The sequence below is a fragment of the Amblyomma americanum genome, chromosome 10, assembly GCF_052857255.1.
Source record: "Amblyomma americanum isolate KBUSLIRL-KWMA chromosome 10, ASM5285725v1, whole genome shotgun sequence".
Lineage (NCBI taxonomy): Eukaryota > Metazoa > Arthropoda > Arachnida > Ixodida > Ixodidae > Amblyomma > Amblyomma americanum.
The window spans coordinates 76,174,765-76,185,317 of NC_135506.1; the positions used below are offsets into that span (position 1 = coordinate 76,174,765).

At 47.3% G+C, this 10,553-nt stretch overlaps 1 protein-coding gene across 2 annotated transcripts; it reads right to left on the bottom strand.

Moving 5' to 3' along the window:
* Positions 1 to 327: 327 nt before the first annotated feature.
* On the bottom strand, positions 328 to 7,737 carry LOC144107527 (uncharacterized). Of its 2 annotated transcripts, XM_077640578.1 has the most exons (3): positions 7,453 to 7,737; positions 6,469 to 6,516; positions 328 to 6,410 (listed from the first exon to the last, which is right to left on the bottom strand). In XM_077640578.1, exon 3 carries the CDS (start codon positions 6,269 to 6,271, stop codon positions 3,647 to 3,649), a length of 2,625 nt encoding a protein of 874 aa, XP_077496704.1. In that variant the 5' UTR covers positions 6,272 to 6,410; positions 6,469 to 6,516; positions 7,453 to 7,737; the 3' UTR covers positions 328 to 3,646. The 2 variants fall into 2 exon arrangements, with proteins under 2 accessions (XP_077496704.1, XP_077496703.1); XM_077640577.1 differs by having other exon boundaries at positions 328 to 6,516; positions 7,453 to 7,725.
* Positions 7,738 to 10,553: the final 2,816 nt, after the last annotated feature.

The window sequence follows — 10,553 nt, forward strand, 5'->3', positions numbered from 1 at the left end:
TTGCATTTACATGTCCTAACCAGTGTTCAGTCAACTTCAATCGTTTTGAAAATATTTTGGTCATCATAATTTGCACATTTAACACATCTTTGTTTCCAGGTCATGCACTTTTCAATAAGCATGGAATTTTAACCAAAACTGTCCACCAAATTGGCAAACACGTCTGCATTCATTAGGCTTTTTTTTGGCAGAAGCCACACTACTTATATGGGCTTTTGAGACAATGAGCTGCATCTGGTCACCTTGATATCTCAAAAGCCTCTGAGCGGCATAGGGCATGGCATCAAAGCATGCTCTCTGCAAGCTGCCTATAAGCCAAGCTGCAATATTTTGCACAAAGTGGCATAAAAAGAAATAAGATGCCTTTATATCAATTGTGAAACACACAGCCTTGACAGTCTGTCTACAAGGTTTTTGGTCTTCACAAAAAATTTTGTGGAACCAGCTTCACCATGAAATATTGAGCCCTTGAAAGCGGCAAGGTCCTTTCTGCCACCAAACTAAAGTTCGGCAGCACTTGTGATGTCTGAAGCAATTATGCTGCTCTCTTTAGTTTTTCGTGCTATTAGATGCAAGCACAAATCAAGTGAGGTAATAAATCAACAACTGTTGACTAAAACAAGTGGTGCACCTTTCACTTGAAACGCTGCTACACATATACCCGTGTACACTCACAGTGCACACAAGGCCAGTAATAGCTACACATACAGTGCATGTATGATGGTGAACCTATTATGCCAACATAAAGACAGGCATCTGTTACACTCAACACTACAGCAAAATGAAGGTGAGTCAACAAAGAAAACACGAAGGGGGCAAATTCAGAATGCTTTGGGTACAAACCATATATTTAAATGTACACACTGTGCACCAAATGCACCCATTAACCCACAACCACAAGTTAAATGTCATAGTCCTGTTACTACATACCAGATATAGTCAACTTGACTAGAAAAAAACTTGCAAGCTCAAGAATCTGAAGGTCTCCAGTCGTACTGCTGACAATTTTGTTAGGCTAAGCCGTTGTACAGCACAGTGCTTATAAATCTACAAAAAATCTACATTGAATCTACAAAAAATAAAAAATGGGTATTACATAAATCAACCTTGACACCTATCGTAAATTCTGCCTTCTATATCACTAGTTTGTTCGCTTTCAAACTTCCCGAATAGATCACATATTGAGGTCTGCTTTGAACAGTAATACATTTAAATGTGTACAAAGATCGATTCACATAACAGACAATTGAAAACTATTGTTGGCAAGGCCTGGCAACTGCTAGTACCAACAGTGCCCCTAGTCTTCGCAGCTTCTGTTCCCCACCTCGAAGTCTGCAAAACCAGTTCACTCAGCTGGCTGAGCTTCCCAATTCTGCCACACAAAGCAGGCAAGTACCACACAAAATGCTTTACAATACAAAGTAGACCTTGAAAATGAATATTTGTGAAATTCAAGCACAAACAAGCTAGTAGTACAGAAGAAAACTTCTGATAGCTATCAAGATAAATATGCAGGTTACTGTACATTTCAACATTTGAAACATACGAAGGAATTGTGTAGCTTTAAAATGCAAAGAGGCACAGTGCTATGAAGACATATGAAAGAGTGCACTTGCTGCAGAAGATTAAAGAGGAAAAGAGGAGTAAGTTATTAACTAACAAAAGGAGCTGTGGCACAACAAACTACAAAACTTCTATACATACGGACAACAAATGTATAGACAATGAGCACTAAAACATAAAGCAAAAAAGTGTTATATAATTACAAGGATGAGAGTAAACACAGAGTGAAGGTCCAAACAGAGGACGAAATTGAAGGATGCATTTTCTTCATGCACGTATATGTCAAAAAAGCCACTTCACATATAAAAAAGGCCGAAACAATGCTATATAAAACAAACAATGTGCAACACGTCATCCCGTCACACATAACTGAACTATAAAGCATCAAAACAATGTTACTGTATTTGTGCACAACAGGCCACAAAAAAATGCTTCACTAAATATTTACCGTGATAAAAAGTGCTAACTTTGCACCATAATAAAATGTCCACAAAAAGTGGTCACGCTATCTTTGCTCTGCTAAAAAAAATGCATGAAATCTTCCCAACAATAAAAAAGAAAGAGCAGCAATTAAGTGACAAAGCATTGCACATAATCTCCACTACTACACAAAATGTGCATGCCTTGCAAGATCTTCACTGTAATTTTCCTTCCATAGATACATTACACATCTGCAAAAGGCACACCTGGAACACTGATGTAGGAGCACCCTGTACAAATTACATGATTTGCCTCCAGTGTAAATGTTTAATTCCTCATTCTTAGTCTAGCTCTGGGACAAAAATACTGTGTGCTGAAGAGCTGTAGTAGACTGCACTTCAAATACCTCTTGCAGTACAAGTACAGTGTCACCACCAGGATCCGCTTTAATGGTGGGCAGTGATGAGCCAATTTCAATCTCCACTACATTGTCTGGCACAATGCACAACACTGCATCAGGGTCTGGCCTGCACTTGCTGATCTCGTCAGCCTCAATTTCTTCCACTGCTATCTGGCAATGTGCATCGACGCCCAAGCTTGACGACACACTGCAGTACTACAGTACCTTCCCCATCTTGAGTGCAACCATTTTCAGCTGTACAAGAATCTTCACTGCTTTTACAAACACTTATGCTGTTAACACCTTGGCTTACTGGCATATAACTGCACCCTGAGCTGCTTTGCAGAACACTAGACTCAGAGAAATGGTCATACTCATCCTGTGTTGTAGCTCGGCTACATGTGTCGGGCTCTAAATTGTACCCTGCAACCTCAATGCCACAAACTTTCAGCTCAAAATTATTGGCCAAGTTTGATACAGCTGCTTCTCTTAGACCAACACATGGGCTGTCATCGGGAAATGTTGCTACTGGATGATCCTGTGAATTAATTCTTGAGCACATAGGTTTGCTCTCTTCAAATTTCTTTACTTGGCACGAAGTATCGCTTTCAGTAGTTACACCTGTTTCTATTACTGCTGTAAGGCTTTTATCAGTAACCAAAGACGAAGTTGCTAGACCATCAGGAACATCTGCTGTCATATGTTCACTTTCACACTCTACACTGTGCAGAAATACGTCCTTGCACTTTGCAGAGAGTTCACAAACAGATGCTTCAGTGATATCCAAAAATTCAGTGTGCTCAGCATGCTTATTGGGAGCTTTCAAATTTGGATCAGGATCTGCTGCTAGGGCTTCAGACTCTACTGAATCCTCCTCCACAGTTTTACATTCAACTTCATCAGCAACATCTGGATCTTCACTGAGTGTCTCAAAGTACACATCCTTCTCATCTTCCAAATCTTCGTATTCTATGGAATTTTGGCTTGTACATTTTATTCATCCACTATATTCCATGGAATCAGGATTGAAAACATGAGTGAACAAATCCTGTGCACTCTCCCCATCATCTTTAAAGTCAGTTTCACCTTCAGACTTGTGTTCTGCTTGTGCAACTTGTCTTCCAACCTCATTCGTGTTTGGTGCCATCTAAAACTACAATATTGACTACTTGTGTCTTGCAACCAGGAGGCATTTCTTTTTCATCGTTGAGCACAACATTGCTCATCAACTCCTCGAGCGTTTCCTTGCTTGCTAGAACCAAATCATGTCTCACGCTTGACAGGCTTCAAAACTGCAGGCTTGAGATCTTTATTCAATTGTAGCTGAGGTGTGCTGGATGCCGTTGAAGCTGAACACGATCCAGAGGAGGCTGGTGTGGAAGCAGGGCTCAATAATGTGTCATCCTCACTGGTATCAAGTTTAGGGAAATACTTTTCATCACCAAGATCTCGAAACACCAGTGTCCTGGTTCCATCACTGGCAGTACTCCAAATCTCGAACGAATCGTATTTCATATAAGCCTGAGGCTTGTAGCGATGCATTGGCTGAAAATGACACCTTGTATGGTCTCGTATAGTTGACATGTGTGTTGACCGGTAATCGCAAAAAGTACAGCACAGTCCTTCTGAAGTACCGTGGTGCTGAACATGGTTCACAACAGTCTCACTCCGATGGAATGCGTACGGGCATTTGCTGCAGATGTACACACGCTTTTCTTCAACAACTGCTGGTGTGGCAGCAGTTGGTGTACTGTCTAACAAAGGCACAGCAGTACTTGGCTCAGAGCCATTTTCAGGTGGCTGAGGAGAGCTTGAAACTGTAAGTGGTGCAGGAGGCTCTACTTTCGGCTGCTTTGACTTGGGCACAAGGACTTCATGGAGCTTACGATGTTTGGTGAGATTTACTGCAAACTTGACAGAGTAGTCACAGTGTGAGCAACGAAATCGTTCATTGCGTCCATGAAGGGTAAGGTGACTTTCAAAGCGACTGTACCTTGAAAATGATGCAGGACATTTGTCGCAGCGAAACATCTTGGGCAGTTGTTTCTGCTTCAGTGCACCTCGGTAGTGAAGGTGCATGTGTGTGCTCAGATTGGCTGCGCTGTTGGCTGCATAGTTGCAGAAGTGGCAGGCATAGACCCCTGCACTACCATGCAGACTTAGGTGATACTCCAGCGTTGTTGGTTTCTGAAAAGCTGCAGGGCAGCTAATACAGCGGTGCAACTGGACTCCCATGCTCTGAGAGCCAGCATCCACAAAGGCACTAGTCTCGGCTTTCTCCAGAAGTAACATCTGATCAGCAGCAGCTGGAGCTGCAGGAGGGGTGGCGGACTCTGGCTGCTGGCTGCGAATCTCAACTAATGCAGAGCCATTCAGGTGTTCTGCATATTCTGGTGTATGGACAAGAAGGTGCTTGTGCAGATGACCCTTGTGTCTGGCTCTGTAATCACAATGGTGACATGGATACGGATGAGCAGAATTGTGGTACGCCTTATGCGTGTCCAAGTCGTAGGGACTTTTGAACATGGCAGGGCATTTGTCACAAAGGTAGCTGAATATCTTCTTGCATGATGGTGACTTCAGCTTGTCCTTTAATGCCGAGATCTCAGACCTTTGTGCAACTACAGCTGCTGACTCGGGAACTCTCTTTTTGGCAACTGCTGGCCTGGAAGGCAGTGCATTGAGATTTTCACAAAGTGTCTTCATACGGTTCAAGTCCAGTGATCGGCAATCTGCTTTGTGAAACTTCATGTGGCTGGTGAGAACGCCAGTGTTTCTGCATCGGTAGCTACAAAGAACACACTGGAATTTAGCTCCCTTCGAAGCCCCCTTTGAAGTATGGCGCTTGAGGTGCCGATCCATGTTCCATTTGTAGCCAGTCTGGTAGTTGCAGAATTGACATTTGATTTTTGGTAAACTGTGAAAACGCATATGGCGAGTGTAACGACCTTTTTCGTGGCACACATAGCTACACTGCTGGCAACGATAGAAGCACTGCTTCAGATGCACTGTCTTTTCATGTTCTTCCACATGAATTTTGCTCTTTGCATGGAAGGTACAGCTGCTACACTTGAACACTTTCTCTTGAATGTGCACTTTGATTTCAGCAGAAGGGGATGGTGACGATTCAGGTGATCCTGTTTTGACCAAATGCCGCGACTTTTCACCATACATCTCCTCCTTGTGAACAATTTTGCAGTGGCTCTGTAGATTCTGTGGCTGTTTGGAAGCATACTCACAAAAAGGGCATTCATGAATGCTATTGCAATCCCCATGAACATCGCTCCTATGGCTGAGAAATTCTCGTGGGCATTTTGTTACCAAGTCGCATTCAGCACAGGTATAGGTTCGTCTTCCTGTACGCCCTTTTTTGTTAGACACAGGTGGTGAACTCTCGTGACGCCTCTTTTTTGACTGTTTAGCACATTCATTCTGCTCTTCAAGAACACCATTTTGCAGGCGAATCTGATCACTAACATCGCCAGTGCCCAGTTCTGGCTCACGGTTGTTTTCAACTATTTTTTCAGCAGATGCACGGGCAGTGTCTCCACCTTCCATCTTCATTTTTGCAGCATACTTAGCATAGCACACTCCCTTGGTTTCCAGCTTCCTCAGTAGCACATCCAAGAACTGCGGGTGTTCATTAGATGTATGTGCCACAAGCTCATCTTGGTTGTCACACAGCTGGCCACACATTTCACAAATGTTAGCCCCTTTAAGCTTGTGGATGCTCCGTCTGTGCCGGTGAAAGTTGGCCTGGTAGCGAGTAACAAATGCACAAAGGCTACACTTATACACACGGCTGCTGTGGTTTAAGGATACATGGTTCGTTAGGTGTTTTCTGTTCTTTCCAACAAACTTGCAGCTTTCACACCTATAACTAGACATGGTGTGGAATCCAGGCTTCGTGTCGCTTGCTGTCCTGTCTCCAACCACCGCAACGTGGGACAAAGCGGTCAACTTTACTGTTGGCGCAGCCGGGCTCGCACTTCACGATACAACAGCCAGCAAGGTGTGTTCTGTAACCCTGTAAGGATGCCAGGTACATCAGGCACAAGTCAACCACTTCCAGTGTAAAGACTCACAGCTTATCTCAAGATTAACTCAATGATCCAGCAAGTCTTGCATTTGGGCTGCAATAAGAGAAGAAAAAAAGGAGGTGGGGGTGAGGGGAGAATAAATAATAAAATGCAGTTCATTATAAGTTCAGTCAGACAGCAACATTCGCGAATGGTGAAGGCATCCATGATGCATGGCTCGAAATATCCCACAACAGGTCACAAGGACTGCAAGGTTCTTATCAGAGAATGAACCTACTGTTTCATGAGCACAGCAGTGCAGCAGGTAACGGCCATGCGGTACTGTTTTGCTCGGAAGCGATACAGCCCACCGGTCTGCGCGGTGTGGAATGGACGCAGGCTGCTTGGACCATCCGGACGAGGACAGCTAGGACGCGCGCTCGCTGAAGCCGCTCCGCACCGTGCTTATGCACGCCGAAAAATCCTTAACCTGATCCAGCACGCGCTTGCAAACTCTTGCCGCATTCACGGCGCATTATTTGAGTACCGAGCATGCTCCCAGAGTTCAACGTTGTCTGCTACCGCTTGCCTATGCAACGAGCTGCTCCCGACCAACCCCGGCGGGTCGCCATCACCGCGAGCGACAATACGAAACAAAAAACAAAGAAAACCGAAGCAGCTCGCTCAGTGTTGCCCGCTACAGCGTCAAGCTCTTTCCGCCGATGCACCAAGGCGGATTTTCAGCTTTATAGTGTCCCCGGCACAGCTCCTCGCTTCCGATTACATTCTGTAATGCTTCAACAACGGACATGCCCGTAGCGTCAATGTGTTACAGGGCTTCAGCCGCAGCGGGACGGCATGTTGGTATCAGTCGGCGGCCCTCCCAAAATGGTTCCCCGTCCAGCGCAAAGATCGGACGAGCACAGACGTCCTCTGGTTCTCGGCACCGGTGGGTACCATGGCTACACATAGGTGCGAACTGACGGTCGCTCTGCGTAGCTCCCACTTTCAGTTCTTGACTGTGCACTAAAGATTGAAAGGACCGCTCACCTGATTCCGGCGTCAATGCGAGTAGCGGCGTCACTTTTGTAGCTGGGCAGACTAGGCCTGAGGCGCCATGTTGGTATTTTTCAACAGTGCAATACTCTTCGGCACTTCCTACGGACGGCTGCAGGGTTCTTGTGTTGGTAGTGAGCCAGTCGCACCGTATATATTCTTGATGCTGAGTGAACGAACTTCCGCGACGCAAGCGTGCGTATCGCTAGCTAGCAGCGACCTGTCGGATCCGATGTGGGCTCGGCCTGACTCCGCTCTTGCTGCCGCTCTGGTAGGATCACGTGACTATTCTCCCTGGGTTAGTGTTCCTGTAAATGCTCCCCAGGAACACTACCCTGGGTGTCTCCGTGGGACACAACCTGGGCTAGAGGGCGCTGCGGACGCCAGTGAACAGTGTCTTCTCCGAGCGACTCCTTCTAGTTGATAGGGCATGATGACGAGCTTCGCCACTGACTTGTGTGCGTTGCCTCGCCCGCGCGTGAAGGAAACTAGCTTCGCATGCGCGCACTCGTTCCTTCTGGCTCGCGCTTCAGCGCCGTTGTGAGAGGAGCTTGCTTCGCGCACGCTATGCTCTCTCAGCTCGAGTGTTTTCCTCGCGCTTTGACACTGCTGCGAAACTTTTGCGCACGCTTTCGTGCTTTAGAGAGGGAGCAGCTCGTGTGCGCGGCGTCAAGCAAAGAGTCCAAAAGGGCGCTGTTTTTGTCACACCCTAGTTTAGTGCCCAGAGCCCATAACCACGTGGTGTACGAAGTGAACACTGAAATCTAGCCTACCTTCGAACGAAACTGGCTCGAATGCGTTTCGCGTTTTTTTTCTTCGTCTCTTCTAATTGTGCTAGCTCGGCTCGATCTGCTTGCTTCCGCCGTGCGTGCTGGTACGTGTTTCTGCTGCCTTTTTCTTTTCCCTTTCCGCGATGTTTCCATGGCTTTGGCGCTATGCTGCTAACCCCAGTGTCACAGGTCGAATCGCGCCGCGTTTAGATTTGTGCGAAATACGAAAGCATATTTCGCGATGTCGGTGCGCATTAATCAATCCCATTCTGTTGAGCTTTGAGAGAGTTAGCATGGGCGTGCGGCTGATGCGACCTATATGGTAACGCATTGCCGTTCGTATACCGGCGACGCGCTCGCCTAGGCGTATTTACTGGCGGATGGCGTATTTACTATACGGATATCTAAAAATAATATCTGTTATTCCGGAGCCCTTAAAAACGGCTTTGCGCACAATCTACATACAGCCTTAGGACGTTAAACTCACAAACCACTGGCACAACTCAGTTCTGATGAGCATCGACGGGTCATGTGACAGTATTGCGCGGCCGCGCGAGGTCTACACTCTGTAATTTGCAGAGCCACACTGCTACACGTGTGTACGACAGAGACACAAGGTCAGTTCACGTGTGGAATCGTGTCTGCCATCTTCACCTTCGCAGTTGTATGCCCTGCCAGTTTACATGGTGTTGGCCGAGTAAGTGCACATATATTAAGTGCCCGCTAGCGCTCTCTCCTGTTGCCGCAGGTGATGGATCTTTAGTATTATTTTTTAATGACTGCTGCAGCGCGCGATATTGCACCGGTACTTCGCATTGAACGATCTCTGCCACTTGGGTAATTTCTGTTGACATCACACACGGCAGTAAGCAAATGCGTGATTCCAGAGAAGCCCACAAGCCAAGCAAGGCGCTTCCCCGCCTTTATGCAACCACGGTGCAGCGTGCCAGTTCGGTCACCGCGTAAAAACTGCCCACCGATGGACATAAACGGCGCACTGAGCAGTCGTCAGGCTGTGCTCGTATCCGCCGCGCCCGCGAGGAGACAGGCGCGAGAAGCACGCGAGCATGGCCAGTCAGAGCGCCCCTGCGCCATCGTAAACTCTTTGCCACATCCCAAGACGTTGATGACGGCAGAGCGCATGATTCGGCATACCGCGTGAGGTAGCCCGTCGCAACAACGATCCATCGTTTGCCCGATTACGACTGTGGAAAAAATCCGAGTAGGTGCATACCGATCTGGTGGAACGGACTGAGCGGTGGAATGATGGGGTGAAGGAGTCCCGCAGGCTTCACGGCTGGAGTCTTGCGCCGTTGATACTGCGGCAGGTCCTGGTGTAATGGAGGACGGTCTTGTCAAGTTGTGGCCAATAGTACTTGGAACGTATTCACGCGAGCATTAGACTGAACCCCAAGTGTCCCGAGGAGGGGTCATCATGAGACGCTTCTATAATTTTGTCGCGTAGATCAGTGGGCACAACTAAAAGCCATGACCTCGAGCTCAAGGCAAAGCTCTTCTTAGAAAGAACGTTGTCTCGAAGGCATAAATTGCGTACTACGCGTGCAATAAGGCGAGGAACTACGCCTCCTTTACCCTCCAAATTTGAGATCACGTCGCGAAGGTCGGGGTCGAGTCGCTGCCGCGCCGCCATATCGTCGCTATTTAGAGCTCCTAAGAAGATCTCATACTCGTCATCCGTATCAGCAGGCGCGGATTCAACGGGGGCGCGGGAAAGGCAGTCAACATCAGTGTGTTTACGACCAGACTTACAGACGATCGTAGCGTCGAATTCTTGCAGTCGAAGGGCCCACCGCGCAAGTCGGCCTGCAGGGTCCCTTAGATTGGTCAGCCAGCACAGAGAGTGGTGGTCTGTGACCACCTGGAATGGGCGCCCATACAGGTAGGGTCTGAACTTTGTGATTGCCCAAATTACTGCAGGGCATTCTTTTTCGGTGGTCGAGTAATTGGTTTCCGCCTTGGACAAAACACGACTGGCGTATGCGATGACACGTTCGGCACCATTCTGGTGCTGGATCAGGACGGTCCCGATGCCCGTGTAACTAGCGTCAGTGTGTACCTCTGTCGCGGCGTCCTGATCAAAATGGCCTAGGGCAGGGGAAGCCTGTAGGCGTCGTTTTAGATGGTCAAATGCAAGCTGCTCTTCACTGGACCACTGGAATGGGACGCACTCCTTCTTGAGGCGGGTAAGTGGCGCGGCGATATTCGAAAAGTTTGGAACAAAGCGTCTGCAGTAGTAAGCGCAGAGGCTTAGAAAAATCCGCTCGGCGTTCTTGTCTGATGTCGGGAAGGAAGCGACGGTAACTG

Bases quoted from the DNA above. Each gene is read 5' to 3' on its own strand.
- LOC144107527 (XM_077640578.1), bottom strand. From the start codon at position 6,271: ATGTCTAGTTATAGGTGTGAAAGCTGCAAGTTTGTTGGAAAGAACAGA.